General features: G+C 41.1%; 2 protein-coding genes across 2 annotated transcripts; one reads left to right on the top strand and one right to left on the bottom strand.

The window, feature by feature from the left end:
* Nucleotides 1–468: 468 nt before the first annotated feature.
* On the bottom strand, nt 469–5,678 carry pex19 (peroxisomal biogenesis factor 19). The gene is made up of 8 exons (XM_079348759.1): nt 5,527–5,678; nt 4,645–4,733; nt 4,108–4,270; nt 3,508–3,593; nt 3,256–3,429; nt 3,013–3,183; nt 2,751–2,795; nt 469–2,085 (listed from the first exon to the last, which is right to left on the bottom strand). Exons 1-8 carry the CDS (start codon nt 5,588–5,590, stop codon nt 1,999–2,001), a joined length of 879 nt encoding a protein of 292 aa, XP_079204885.1. The 5' UTR covers nt 5,591–5,678; the 3' UTR covers nt 469–1,998.
* Nucleotides 5,679–8,055: 2,377 nt separating this feature from the next.
* Nucleotides 8,056–15,077, top strand: myadmb (myeloid associated differentiation marker b). Its single transcript, XM_079347993.1, has 2 exons — nt 8,056–8,463; nt 12,357–15,077. The coding sequence occupies exon 2, from the start codon at nt 12,474–12,476 to the stop codon at nt 13,353–13,355; it is 882 nt and encodes a 293-aa protein (XP_079204119.1). The 5' UTR covers nt 8,056–8,463; nt 12,357–12,473; the 3' UTR covers nt 13,356–15,077.
* The last annotated feature ends 410 nt before the right edge of the window (nt 15,078–15,487 follow it).

Below are 15,487 nucleotides of genomic sequence, written 5' to 3'. Positions count from 1 at the left end.
GCGAACAAGAGAGACACATGATCTTGACTGCACTTTTACCGTCAATGCCGGAGGTGGAATTAGTCTTTAGATGTTGAGCATTAAAATAAACTTCTTCTTCGTCTTCTTTCGATATACTGCGTTTTCATCAGTGATGATCGTGAATAATTAAAACAAACTGGACACAAACTTACTAGTAAAAGTAGTAGTACTTTTCAGGAATTCAAGTCAGTGGACGTTGATTTAAGATCTAATACAGAATGTATGTTCTCCAACAAAGAAAGACAGGCGTGCACTCTCTCATATGTACAGTTATGTGCTAATTTTTATTTTATTTAAATATAACCTAAAGCCAGAAACCTTTGATATTAAGCCTATCATGGCGTTTGAATGTTACAAGTAAATCTGCAATAAAACAACTTTAATCATTTTTTAATGTGAGACTTTGTGAATAAGTGAAATCACTCCCTTCTTCTTCGTACACAAACAGAAATTGCATCATATCTTTATTTCATTTCATATATTTACAAAACAAAATAGTGTCACATATCAGGTTGCATTTCATTAACGGTGCTCTGGGCATGTTTACATTGGCCCTGAGTGTTGAACACATTGCACCCTCCCTCCCCATCAGTGACGACCACCGGCCTTTCTGGAGCTCCACAGCAGCGTGTTTCATGTATATCTGGACTCTCTTCAGTGCACAGCTGACTGAATCCTTTCACAGCTACCTTTTATCGTACAGTTATTGATGAGCTGATGGTCGAGTGAATTCGAGAGACCTCTCTCTCTCTCTATGGTCTCTGCAGTGAAAACTGTCCACTGGCGTTAGCAGCTGGTGAAAAGTGGGCGCCAGAGTAAACAAACCGGCGGCGAAACGTGCTAACATCAGACTGAGCTCACCCCACCTTTTTCTGGAAAGAACATGATGTACTTTTTTAAATGGAGGAGGACAGAATTCACGTTCCATGTTATCAAGAGGTAAACAGCTCATGAATACCTCGGAAGTGTTTTTCTTTCAGAGCAGGGACCCACGCACAAAAGAAAACATCACTCTGCACATTTTAAAACACAGGGAATCACAAGGGAAGCACTTTGCACAGTAATTGTACACTGTAATGATCAATGTAACCACAGCAAGGGCGATCCAGATATCATCATTGCAATCACGTTAAATCTATACCTGGGGAGACTAGATAAGGGGAACAGGTCTTGGTTTCTTGCCAAATTAGTCGGCTGGATTAGAGAAGATGTGGAGAACCTTTTATGAGGTGTTCAATCCTCTTTAGTCTTTTCAATTATTTAAATAATTAACACATGTACACTCAGTTATTTCCATTATCCTTTCATGTTAATAAGTGCTTAACAGTTCATACAACTCCTATACAAACAGAGGCGTGCAGTCAATGAAGAACCAAAGAACCGTCACCAAGTTCATGTACATCGGGGATGATATTGCAAATGTGGTTTCAAATCTATGACCTTAAATTCTAAGCTGAATTGAAGCAAAACTCTTTCCCTGTAGTGAGACCTAAAATAGGAACTTCAAAGTCATTTTTTGTAAAGGCACTGTTTATACCCGTGACGTGGTGTGATAGATTTTACCATGAGGCTAAACAGTTGAAACACAGCGTTCTGCTGCGCTTGAGTAAAGGAATGATGCTAAAATTATTAAGCTAAATCGCTAAACAACCGTTGACAAACTAACTCAGAGATGTTAAAATCTTTACAGTTGTGAGGTCAGTGAAACTTTAGACAGAAGAGTTTGTGTTTGCATGTGTGGTTTCTGTTGGTGTTTTTCCGTCCCCCTTCTGTTGTTAATGCACTCACACACACACACGCACACACGCGCACACACACACACACCTTCTGCTCGAGGGAGAACAGTGTCGACGGTCTGGTCACACCTGTCTGATATTTGCTTCTCTTTCTCTTTTCTTTGCTGCCTGACTGTTGCTGACGCCCACACAGAGTGACCCTCTGGCTTCAGTGCTTCAGATGGACTGCACCAATACCTCCTCACATGACGGAGCACTGCTCTGCCGCCCCCGCCCCAGGGCCTCCTGGGAGGTTGAGGGACTCCATGTCGAAGTTAAAGCCAGGAGGCTGGTGGAGAGAAGGAAGGAGGGAGGATGTGGTCATAATTAATTTAGGGTAGGGACAAATCAAAGTGCGTACAAAGATAGAATATACATTTGTTAACAATCAAAAGATGCAGTGAAAGAATAACAGTGACCCTGACTATACCCAGACTCATCCCTGTCTGACCCCTTGTAAAAATTTCCCCATGACTCTGCTGTCTTCCATCTTGAATGTCTTGGTCTCTTCATGTCATATCTAACCTCCTGACAGCCATTGTCCTGTCAAAAACGCCCCGCTTTGAGGGACATCACTGAATTTTGGAAAATTTCAGGGACAGGGAGTCCTGAAAGTTTCTTTTTTTTTTTTTTCCTCTCTCTCTTTTTTTTTCTTTCAGAAAAGCAAGAGTGGAAAAAACTACATTCAGACCTGCAATATCTCTACATTATTGTAGTGCTTTGCCAGTAATGTTGAAAGGTTTGCATGAAGCCATCATGATCCAGGACTTTACTGATTCACTGTAAGAACTGAGCCGGCTTTATTCCTGCACCTTTAAGTATTTAATTTATATTTTATAATTTAATTTTATATTTTATGTATTTAAGTCATTAAAACCTGCCAGAGCAGAACAGCGTCTATGTTCCCTCTACACAGACGCTGATTTGATTGTCTGAAAGATGTGGAGAACTCACCGCGTCACCTGCCAGCTCTTTGGGTGGTTGGCCCAGGTCTTGCAGCTGTAAGTAAAAAAAACATTTTTTAACACCAAAAAGTAAATAGTCCATCGTTGTGCGCTGTGCTATACACTGACAATCTAACAGCTTTTTAGTGGGTTTTATCTTTATAATGGAAGATTGAATCCGTGGCTGTAACGATTGCTTTTATTCCCGTCACAGTGACTTTGATTTCAAACTTGCTGAAAAAACATGAGAATGAAATGCAGAGTGTGTCGACCTTTTGCATCAGGTCCATGATGTTCTCGAAGGTGCTCTCTTTGTCCTCTGCCCCCTCGTCCTCCTTCTCAAAGAGCTTGCAGATCTCTCCCATGATTTTGGCCTGCTTCTCATAGCGCTGGTAGTCCTCTGGGCTCAGGCTTGGTTTGTTGGCATCCAACCATTCTGGGTACTAAAACAGGGAGGGACATGATGGAGTGAAACTGAAGACACAGAGTGAGGCCGAGTAAAAACAGCCACAAACCTTGGCAGTGATCTCTTTGAGAGACGGATAAAGCACTTCCTTAGAGAGGAGATTCTGCATGATGGACTGCATGATGGGCAGGATGTTTCCATCATCACCCCCTCTTTCCCCGCCCTCGTCCAATCCCAGGCCTTCAAGGGCTTTGACGAGGTCGTCTCCAGCCAGTCCTGAGGACTGGAGAAGAACAGGACGGTTAGTGAACCTTTTCAAATCACATTTTCATAACGCTGCTTAAAGTCAGACTTTACCCACCTGCAGGTTGTCTGCATTTTTGGCCAAACCACGCAGGGTGTCTTTAAGACAGGAGGTGAATTCTTGTTGGGAGGCGGTGTCAGTGCCTGTACAAAACACACAGGTACGTTTTAAAGATAAAACACATTTTTATACAAACGTAGCAGCGCTCAGTCAACACTTCTGTGCCTCCACACGTGTGATGGTGACTGTCTGCTCTGTCCTCTGCCTGGATTTTGATGTTTTGGTCGACTTGGGTCGTTTCTGATTGGGGAACCGGGAGTATTTACTCCAAACAATGACTCCCCTGCGCTCTGTCATGGATAAAAAGCTTGTTCTAAATCGAGGGTGAACCTCGGTTTGGCATTCACCCATGATAACAGAGTTGGCCTGCATTCTGTTTGACAATCAGGCGCCAAACCCCGCTGGTTAGTTTCTGCTAGCTTGCTTCATTATAGGCTCAACAATAACAACAAATGTAATGTTCTCTGGTAGCTTGCAGAGTAGGTACCAGCAGTAAACATTCATGCCAAGTCCTGAAAAGGGGGCATAACCTTCTGGAGGGGATAAGTCCAGGAGGAGGGGGCCCAATCTGTTTCAAAATCACAAATAATGCCTTACCAACTTTTCCTGCAGCCTCGGACAATTTATGAAAGTGCTGCAGTAGTTCTGGCTCCTCATGAGCCAGCTCAGTCATGGCCTTCTCCCACTCCTCCTTGGCTTGTGAAGCCATTTCACCCTCGAAGAGAGTCTCGAAGAGTCTGCAATCTTCAAGCAAGGGTGGCTACGTAGAATGGAAAACACACACACACGTAAAGCACCTTCTTATCACAGTGTCACAGAGTCCTTCAAATCAAATGCAACTTAAAGATGTTTTCATTCAATGCATAAAAATGTACAAGCTAATCCTTTTTCCATCTTTGAGTTTATTTTTTACCCCCAAAACACACCGTGCAGTTCTAACGAGATTTGAGGCGGTCAATTTGCAGTCTCATTTCAATTTGTGACAAAACAAGTTGTGGACACTGAAACAGCACCACACACACACACACACAGACACACACACAGACACACACACAGACACACACACAGACACACACACACACACACACACACACACACACACACACACACACACACACACACACACACACACACCTTTTCTGCACCACTGCTGGCTGAGGAGGAAGCAGCTGCAGGTTCTGGGGCCGGAGGGGCCGATGTCTTCTCAAAGTCATCCAAGGCACCTGTGACACACGGAGCACATGAGAACGGTTACTCTCTGAAGATTCAGCATCCTCCACGTATTTGGATTCAAAAATCGAGCAAAACAGTTAAACAGTGAACACGGTCTTGTTTTAAACTGCTCATGCATCATATTCCATGTTATGCTGGTCACAAATTCATTTTAAACATAGATATGAGCTGTTGTTCAGTTTGTCCCCATCATATTTCCTGCTTCTCCTTCTATTCAAGACAAACACAGTTTCAGCTGATGGCTGTTCAACATGACACTGTGACTTTACTAAATGTTGCTGAGTGCTCATGATGGATCCATGATTATTCTTTAAAGACAATATGACAAACAGTAAAAGGTATTTCACCTGCTTTTTGTGAAGTGACTAGATAATAATAATAAAAAACACTTGTTATGAATTGGTGCTGTGAAAATTGGGTTGGGCAAAAAAAACCAGTCTTGCTGCAAAAACAATACTTTCATTAACAACTTAGCCACCATGTTAAATGATCAGGTTTTCATTCAATCTAGATGCAACATTTCAAGGTTATATAGCATCACGTCTAATGCAAAGCGTTGGCATAGCAACCATGCACTTATTTATCACTTAAGTTGGTTTTGGTGTCTGGTTTGACAGGCCAGAGCTGCTTGTCGATATATCTGAGACCCGAACCCGAACCCGAGGTCCCAACAAACAAACCCACGTGACCTCCCTGCGCCGAACCGCAGCCTCGTTTTAAAAAACGACCGGAAACAACCCGTCCAAGGAGCAAAGCATGTAACCCGTGTTGTCATCCCCTTACTGTCCAATAACTCGTCCAATTCTGCATCGTGTCCGGTGGACTGCTCTGCTGCTCCCGACGCCATGATGTTACCCTCTGTACTCCTCCAAGCACCAATACTGTAGTCCCCGAAAACTGACGTTTCCGGTTTTAATATCGTCGCACAAACAATTACGTCACGCCTCTAGTCTCGTCTTGATTTGAAATCTGGCGACATCTGGTGGTAGATTAAAAAATAAATAAATAAAAAAAACCTGATGACTTCAGGTTACAAGTTTGAGCTGTTTTTCTTAAATGCCTCAATTTCATTATTAATTAATTGTCAAAGTATATTAAACGTTTTAAAATATATTCTTGTCTTCATACTATTTGAAATTGTGTTTTGTGTGATTGTGTGAAGGTGAAAAACAATAATAGATTTCAGTTTAGCATACACTCTGTTTAATGGACATGAACAGACACATAGGCACACTCATGCATGAGGTGCTCCTGAGTGCTCTTCGGCAGGGAGACTGGCATCTCTGGTAGCTGGAGAGGTCCACTTCCCTACCAGACCAATTTTCATGCCAGGACTTGAACCAGCGACCCACTGATTACCAACCCTATGGCTCTACAGACTGAGCTACTGAAAAACTGGGGTTATTTGAAGGGCCACGATTGACAGAGGCCCTTAAAATGTAGATTATCAGGCCTACTAAACTTTCAATATTAATATTTTTGGTGTATAGGCTTGGCACCCCATAACAGATAATAATAATAATAAACAGATGTATACGCTTTGACAGGAAACATCAAAAACTAATTAAAAACCATGAGAGCAACACAGAAGAGAAGTCATGTAAATGGAGGAGGATGAGAGTCAGTGGTTGTTAAGAAGTGTTGAAGAGGTGAGTTTGTAATGATTTCTTCGAGGAAGTGAGTGTGGGGGAGTCTCTAATGTTTTTTTTGAGTTCCAGAGGATGGGAGATAAGTAAATACATTTGCTTTACTGATTTTAACAGCGGAACTGTACACCACTAAAAAACATTAGATATGATCTTAACAAATGTGGTTTTACCCGTGCATGGTTTCATAGTAAATCCAGAAATGCTGCTACATGTTCTGTAGAGCAATATATTTGTTTCAACTATTATCTTTTTATGCTATTTAGGTCTATTACTGTATTATTTATTATAGTTTTTACTTTTCAAATAGTAATTCAAGATTTAACATTCAAATCTTTATTTATGTATTTGTATCTATGTATTTTAAATAGGGACAGTGCACATTAATGAACATAAACATATAAATATACCAGATTGTAGCCAAATGCTAATTTTCATCTGTAGTCCCTTGGTAGGTTGGTGGTACACACAAATACACATTTAGGTGAAAAGACAAACAAGCAATGACCAGTCGACAACATGTATAGTACATTAGTGAGAGAAAGCATTAAAAATGGCTCTGTGATGTTGTTCAAAACAAACCATAAAGTGACCATCAGGGATAAAGTGCTGAAAGCTGCTGTAGAGGGTAAAGTGCTGGAGTATTGAACATAGTTATGTGATACTGATGTAAATTGTACATTTGCAGTAGAGCCTGTAACTGTAAGTGTTCCTGTAGCACATAGATTATGCCACAGATTTTTCATTTACAAACATATGTCAGCCCATGTATGCTATGCACTGTCTTACTCTATTTTTCTATTCTGTCATATTATGTGTTATGCAGCAGCCTGTACGTCCAAGGAAATTTTCCTTCGGGACTAAATAAAGTAATATTGAATCTTGAATTTACTATTGCACAGAGTTAACACATAGCTGTGTGTGCAGTGTTGCTCTGGGAATAAATACACACACACACACACACACACACACACACACACACACACACACACACACACACACACTTGAGCCTCAGCTAATAATGATCTTTAAGTGGCAAAGCTGGTACCTTCCCTATACCAACAGTAATAAAATGAAATATTATTATTTTTAAATAGATTACCTGTTATTGTTTTTAAAAGCAGTGGTAAGATATATATACAGAACATTTATTTGAGATTTCTCCACTTGGCTTCAACAAATTATAGCCTACTAAAGTGAACTTTTGTCATGGTAACAGTTGCTAGGGGAAGTGTACAAATATTTGATGGTGTGATGATTCAGATGATTCAGTCAGACAAGCTTTTCACTGTATCGCGGTCCGTGTCGATGGTAACCATGGTAACCCCGGAGGAGGAGGGGCTTGAAACAAAGATGACGACATTGTTTGTTAGTCACGTTGAACGTGAGGGGATTTTCGCGACATAATCAGCAACATTTAGATTCAAATTATTGCTTTACGATTTGTTGTAAATAAAACAGACTACTTAAACAAAACATAAGGCGAGGCGATATGGATTTAAGTATTGACATGGATTTATTTTTATTTATTTTGGGGGGGGGGGAGATACATTTTCAACACATTTTCTATCCTGTCGTCATTATGTTTTAATGAAGTGAATGGTGTTTTGAAAACCTTTTTTTTGTTTTGTTTTGTTGACACATAGGACCAACGTCCTGGTACCAACATGCAACATATTTGGTTATAATGGATTGGATTTTTTTTCTAAAAATAGTCCTATTTTAACGTTTATATGTTACAACCACGATATAGGTTACTTAAAATACATGTAAAGGCTATGTTAATTGTTTCTATGCTGCACAGGACATGAACATTTAAAATACAAATTATGACAATAATGTTCAGAGGGAGTGAACTTAAGCTGCACTACACTCCGGGTGTGTCCAGCAGCCTGGAGGAGCAGAAAAAGGAGGAGAGCCTCAGCAGATGTGAATAACGGTGCAGACATTTGACTCCTTATTTGGTTTGCTGGGCGGGGAGCTGCTACTCTGAGCTGCGAGTCATTGAGCTGAGGAGTTACAATACACCACTGGTCAGGAGAACAGAGACTATCTGCAGCTAAGAAACAAGCAGGTAAGCAATTTTTATGTAATGGGTTTTATTTTTTAGAATAAGGAGACAGTATGAGAGTGATGATGGGAATGTGTGCCTAGAAAATACTTATGCTGCAACTTGTTGCATCTTGCTTACCTGCATGCTTCATAGGATGAATGTAATAATACTCAGCAGCCCTTGAGTTGTACTTGTCTGCATGTTAGAGGACTTTTTCACAAAAAATATATTTTATTGGATGTTTTTTTTTTTCTTTTTTAATATTATAGCTAAGCATTAGTCCACTCCTAAAATGAGTATGCAACTTTCCTCAAGAATTGTTCTGTGTCAGTTTGTGTTTAGTATAGTCTGCAGTGTGGCGTACAGTATGTGGTGTGTGGTGTGAGCTGGGTGCGGCAGGCACACCCACCTTCACTGTCAATGAATGAACCTCAGAGGGAGCCCAAACACACTGCTGTGGCTCTCTTTTCGAGTTTTCTGAAAGTTTTGTAAACAAGCTGAAGTCGTATTGAAGAAACTGAGTCAGATTCTGAAGGGGGAAAAAACTTTGAAAAGTAAGGAGAAAGTCTGTTAATAGATAGATAGATAGATAGATAGATAGATAGATAGATAGATAGATAGATAGATAGATAGATAGATAAAAACATGAGGTGCGTTTCTTGAGTTATCTTTTAAGTGTCTTCAGAGTGTTTACCAGTCTGCCAAAAAAAGTTATTCTGCTGGAAATTGTTGGGAACTTGTTTTGTTTTTAATAGTTCAAATGTTAACATTTAGCTTTTTTTTTTTTTAATGAAAATGGCAGGAAATCTACAACCATAAATCTGTCTCTCTCTCACACACACACACACACACACACACTGAGATGGTTCGATAACAGAGCTCCTCCTGTGCTTCAACCCAACGATCCCCTGTAAGTGGATTAAAGCTAAAATCAAGTTAGGGATGTTCTGTCATGACAACCAAACAAGCAGCGCATATGACCCCAGTGCCTGAGAGAAACATTTGTTTCCTGAGATGTGTGTGTGTCTCAGTTTAAGCATATGTGTGTGTGTGTGTGTGTGTGTGTGTGTGTGTGTGTGTGTGTGTGTGTGTGTGTGTGTGTGTGTGCGTGTGCGTGTACATGTACAGGACAACCTCCTGTTGCATGAAAAGTGAACGTGCAGAGAAGCATGATATTGTTACATCCTGTTTGCTGTCCTGCTGCCATCCTGAAGCCTGAGACCTATTTTCAACACCTCTTCCCCTCTTTATTTGGTCCTGCCTTGTTTTCCATGCTGAGCTGTGAAAAAGGGCACATTTTCCAAACTCTACTCCTGTTTCTTTCTCCATTCCACGGCCATTTTCCTCTCAAATTTCTTTCCTGACTCGATTCCATGAGCAGCAAAAAGTAAATGCAGCAGGAGTGGCGCGATTGATTTTTCCATTACGACCCTCGGCATACGTTTATTTTGAGTGGTTTACATACATAATTGGTACCCTGACTTTAAAGCTGGAGTGGGAGTACTGAGCTGAGAGAAGAAGGGAAGGAGGGAGAAGGAGGATAACTGATGGAAAAGAGAGTGAGTAACCATCAAATGAGACTATGAGGAGGGAAGGAAAGGAAAAAGGAAAGGAAAGAACTTGGCTGATGTGACAAAGTTAGCAGTTGTTTCGGCAGCAGCCAGACTGCCGCACATCTGGAACACATCAGCAAGTTGGAAAATCTTACAAGAATTAAGGGAGGAAGGGGGAGAGAAAGGAGGAGTGGTGAAAGAAAGGGGGCCCGCTGGTGACTCATTTCTCTGCTATTCCACTCCATCACCGTGTTTAAACTTTGTGTCCCTGTGCAGCCGAAGCACAGGGCTTCCCCCATGTTCCTCCCTCTATTTTCACTCCCTCCCATCCACTCCCCGGTGACCTCATAGGAGTTGTCCTGCAGGGGATTCAGGGTTCAATTTTTCCATTTCTGTCTCTTTTTGCACTTTCCTTTCCACTCATTCCTCACCACCAGCTCAGCCTCTCCCCTCCCCAGCCTGTGTTTTATAGGTCTCTAATGGAACTAATGTAAACAGGCCTTTGCTCCTTGTTTACAACTGTCTCCTGATATAAACTGAGAGCGCAGCGCTGGAAGAGCCAAGTGGGCGAGGAGAAGACAGCCGGCTCGGTCATAGTGTTCATGAACTGTGAAAAGTTTGTGGAGCCCCGGAAATGCTGTCTGAGAAAGTTCAGCAAAAATATCAGACGCTCCCCTCAGGATCAACATTTCATACATTCATCATTATGCATCAACATTCAATACTCACATATTAATAAAGAGAATGAAAATACATAGTTGCACAACCCGTTGGGGTTTGAGTCTTTTGCATGAGCGGGGAAAACCCTTCATTTACTTGCAATAGTTACAGCTGTTTGCAGACATTTCACACCTGGTCTCGAGTCAATGCAAATAAGTCTTGTTGAAAACACTTCATGCACTAAAGTTATCGGATATGGTAACAAGAACAATGGAGTTGAGTGTGACTCCATGTTGTCCCATCAGCCACAAAGTTCAAGAGAGAAGTTAGTTGTTAAGAAAAAAATGAGCAGCACTGAGTGTGTTCAAACTCGAGCTCGAACATATGGTCAAATAATGAAGAAAAAAAAAAATCATAATAAATGTCAGTTATCAGTAAAATCCTGTCCTTATGTTTTCAGATTTTAATCTTCACTTGGTAAACGATGAAATACAAAAGATCATATTTAATGTTTAAGCAATAAACACATTCTGCCTCAAACCAACAGCGCCAGGTGTGTTGTTGCTACAGCCTTAATAATTCTGACATATCCAGTATCTTAGCCAGAGTTAGCAAACTTATGAAGTTTTCGTGCATAAGAGGCAACTCTTCTCGACTTGTGAGAACGATATGATTCCACACAATATGAAAAAATACGATAGGCCAGGACTATAAAATCATAATTATCGCAATGTGTTATTTCAGCAACGTGCTCTGTGCTTATGACTGTGAAATATTCCTCTGTTCAAGTAGAGTTTAAAAGGTTCTGACAATAAAGACTGTGCCAACCACAATTAAACATCTTCAACTTTCACTGAGGAGCAAAAATCTGCCTTTCAATTTGAAGTAAATAATAATTTGACATTGATATTTACTGATATTAAATTTTTTATTGTGATAACCAGCCCTATGATATGACATGTTTTATTGTCCTCTTAATGGGAAGTTTCTGTTATCTTAAAATCCTCTGAGAGCATTGTGTCTTTTTCCTTTTAACAATAAAATGCTCCTGAATAAACGAGACACAAATAGATATTTAAGTCGGGCTGAACATTTCCCTGAGTTATGTGGCATTACCTCCCTCAGAGCCATGTTTTAAGCGCTAACATTAGTATGCAGTCTAAATGAAGTCTCTGGGAGTGGGAGTGGGACAAGTAAAGAGGGTCATGTTTATAGCATGATGACAGGCGCACTGTGGGGTCGCTGGAGGTTGCTGCGCCACGCCTCTCACCAAAGGCATGACCATCGGGGAATGTGAGGGTGAAAGCAGTCTGCTCTGGACAGGAATGCTGTTGGGAAAGCTGTCTAAAGTTTAACGCGAAGAAGAAACTCCCCCAAAAAAAAAAAAAAAAAAAGGCGGCGTGTTCACCAGCTGATTTGACCAGATCTAAATGTGCTGCAATGCGTGTTTCCACAGTGCAGTCTTTATTCCTGTTGTAATTGTATTTTCAAGGTTTGACTCATTTCTTCAACTATTCATGGCAGCACAATAACAACATTGTGCATTTTCAGAAATCTCAAGTGGGAGTTTAGAGACACTTTGAGCGAACTTACAAGCTGTTGCCCTCATGTGGTCATAGGTTGTACTTAATCTAAAGGTCAGAACTATTACATAAGAACTACGTTTACAAATTCATGTCCGTGTCTTTTTTTTTCTTGCAGTTTTCTTCTCTGCCTTCTTTGAGCAGCAGATGGTGAAAATCTGAGGGTGACTCCCAAACAAGAAGTGACTCACACGCTACAGGAACCTTCTTCTCCTTGACTACTCAATCTCCCATCATGGCCATAGTCTTCCAATCCAGCCCCCTCCTATGGACACGGTTGGCAGCCATGATCTTCTCCTGCGTGGCCTTCTCCGTGGCAGTTCACGGTGCCAGACTCACCCACGGCACCGGTGACTGGTGCATCTTCTGCTGGGCCTTCAGCTTCGCTGGTACTCTGCTCGTCCTCCTGGTGGAACTGTTCGGCCTTCAGACCAAAGCGCCTGTTTCCTGGAAGAACTTTCCCATCACCTTCGCCTGTTATGCCGCCCTGCTCTGTCTGTCCGCCTCCATCATCTTCCCCCTCTATTTCCTCAAAGGCCCCGGAGGCCAAAGTGAAATCCGTGACTACCGCATCGTGGCGACCGTCTTCTCCTGCCTGGCCACCATCGCCTACATGAGCGAGGTGAGCATGAGCAAGGCACGCCCAGGAGAGGTGGCGGGCTACATGGCCACAGCCCCCGGCCTGTTGAAAGTCTGCGAGACCTTTGTGGCCTGCATCATCTTCGTCTTCATCAGCGACCCTGTGTTGTACGACCGTCACGAAGCACTCAAGTACTGCATGTCCGTCTACTGCATCTGCTTCATCTTGTCAGCGGCGATCATCCTGCTCTGCATCGGCGAATGCACCGGCTGCCTTCCTTTCCCATTTGCTCGTTTCCTGTCTGCCTACGCCCTGCTGGCAGTCGTCCTATATCTGTCTGCGACCATCATCTGGCCCATCTTTAATTTCGATCCCAAGAATGGCGGATCAAAACAAAGGCCGTACCACTGCAGCAGCGCAGTTGGTCTATGCTCATGGGATAAGTGCTTGACGGTGGCCGTGCTCACCGCGGTTAACTTCATCCTCTACCTGGTGGATCTGATCTACTCCACCCGCCTGGTGTTTGTCAGCGCCTGAGTGAAGACAGAGGTTGTCAGACCTGCAGTCAGCTCCCAGATAAGATTTAATTTGGCATGTTTGTAAAGGTTCTCAAAGTGCTATTAAACACAGTAAAGTACTTTAAAGCAGACAGGTCCTCTCTGTTCGTTCGATGACTGTCACAAAAGCTGGAGTAAGTTTTGGGGAGTAATCGCAGCGGACTGACGTTGACAGTATGTTTGATACTTCAGTACTTTTTGATTCAACTTGTTTCAGAACAACACAATCTGTTATTTTAATGATCAATCGATTAGAGCAACGAAACTTTATCAAACAGGAATATATATTGTTACATTTTTACTCGTATCATACCTCGGTTTAAAACTTTTGCATCGCTACAATCCCATTACAGACAGTTGGAGTTATACCCCAACGAGTTTATTTGAAAATGTAAATAGCGTAAATTAAATTTGCAGTTTGAAATTTCCAAAGAGTTTAATGCAGACCTAAAATTGTCCAAAGTACTTGTGCAGTAATTGATCCAGGACGTACTAGAGGTAGTTAGAGATGATGCTTTGGAGGCAGTAAACATGGCAAGTTCAGCTGTCCATTCTAAGTAGTCAAACCAAAAAGGTTTATGTTTGAAGGCCCTCGAACTCGATTGTTTTGCCTCTACAGATGTGCCAAATTAGATTTTGTGTGGAGTGCACTGCCAGCTTTAGGACCCACAGGGATAGAAGAGATGGAGAGGCTGAGTTAATGGCTGTGTTTACACGTACACTGATATTCCCTTAAATTAGGCTTTCTGTTCATGTGTGGGAGTGAGTAAATCTCAGAGGCCTGGATAGACTTGTATCTTGGCTTTGAGAGACCTGAATGTGATTGCTGTAACATGCTGATATAAAACCTTTATTTCTCCAGTAATAACCTTGTTAGCTGTTGTAATACTCGAATAAAAAGATTGTATCATGTATAAGGCGTTATGGATCTGTGTGTAAGTAAGCTATAAAAAGGATCTCGAGCTCAGCCCTATAAAGTCCATTGAACATAGTCTGTTAACGTACAAAGAAAAAACAAAGAAAATGGCGTCTCGTTGTGTGATGTTTGAATATTTTGTACCTGTATTTTGTTTCTGTTTTCTATAAAAAAGATTGTCAAACATTTCGTTTTCGTCACTGAAGATTAAACATTTGGGGAAAAACTGTTAAAAAGGAAACAAGAAAAGACTCGCATTTGAAGATTTCAAATTGGCAATCAAAGTTATCTAAGTTGTTGTTGACTGATTCGATAATTGTCCTTTTTATACAGCCCTGAGACTGTTAACAGTACAGCGTTGGTAATAATTACTGGGCTACATGATAAATGTATCTGATATGTATGTGCATATGCATGCTTCAATGAATGGCAAGAATATATATGTTCATATGCAACATTTTAAAATCAATCTTTAAAGTGCACTTAATCTTGATCTGGTAGTGTTTAAACTCCAGGCCTTTCCAAATACCAAGAAACTGGTTAATAACAATATATATATATATATATATATATATATTCATATATATGAGATTTGGTCATTGGCTTTGTACTGCTGTAATAAATACTCAGAGAAAATATATTTAAGGATATTTTTTCTCCCCCCCTGAATGTTGTTAGTGTCATATTCAACTTTTTATACTCCACTGTCTGTGTTTTGTGCTACTCCACATCAGTGTTAAAGGAAGACATAATCAAGTGTTTCAATAAAACCACATGGTAAACCGAGGTGTGTCTTTTGAGTTGTTTTTATTGCACTTTTTTGTTCAATGCAAATCGCCATGTTTCTTGATTTTGCCATGCCACATCTCAACTCAGCTTTATTTATACAGTACCTTTCATACATAAAGCATGCAGCCCAAAGGATATAAAACCACCGTTGGCCCAACTTTGACCCTGACTGTACGTAGAACTGCTGTTTTGTTTGTACAGAAAGTGTCTTCAAGAAAACATTTGCGCTCCTCATATAAATCCCACAATCTATGGCGATCCCCTGACATTACTGCTAGTGTCACAATAAGACACTAATGACTGTAATAGATCTGTCAGAAGGGCTCTGATATCTGTCTTTGACGTTGCCATGTACATTTAAAAACGGTGTGATATAAAGTTATCAATAAATTCATTCTAAGAAAAAG

The sequence above is a fragment of the Symphodus melops genome, assembly GCF_947650265.1.
Source record: "Symphodus melops genome assembly, chromosome: 7".
Classification (NCBI taxonomy): Eukaryota; Metazoa; Chordata; class Actinopteri; order Labriformes; family Labridae; genus Symphodus; species Symphodus melops.
Note: the sequence above shows the minus strand (reverse complement) of the source record. Positions and strands in the feature narration are given on the sequence as shown.

Excerpts from the sequence above, each read along its gene's own strand:
- myadmb (XM_079347993.1), top strand. The coding sequence starts at position 12,474 with ATGGCCATAGTCTTCCAATCCAGCCCCCTCCTATGGACACGGTTGGCA.
- pex19 (XM_079348759.1), bottom strand. The coding sequence starts at position 5,590 with ATGGCGTCGGGAGCAGCAGAGCAGTCCACCGGACACGATGCAGAATTG. Across the intron at positions 2,796-3,012 it reads TCATGGACCTGATGCAAAAG|CTGCAAGACCTGGGCCAACC; the intron begins GTCGACACACTC and ends TTTTACTTACAG. Across the intron at positions 2,086-2,750 it reads AAGAGCTGGCAGGTGACGCG|CCTCCTGGCTTTAACTTCGA; the intron begins GTGAGTTCTCCA and ends TCTCTCCACCAG.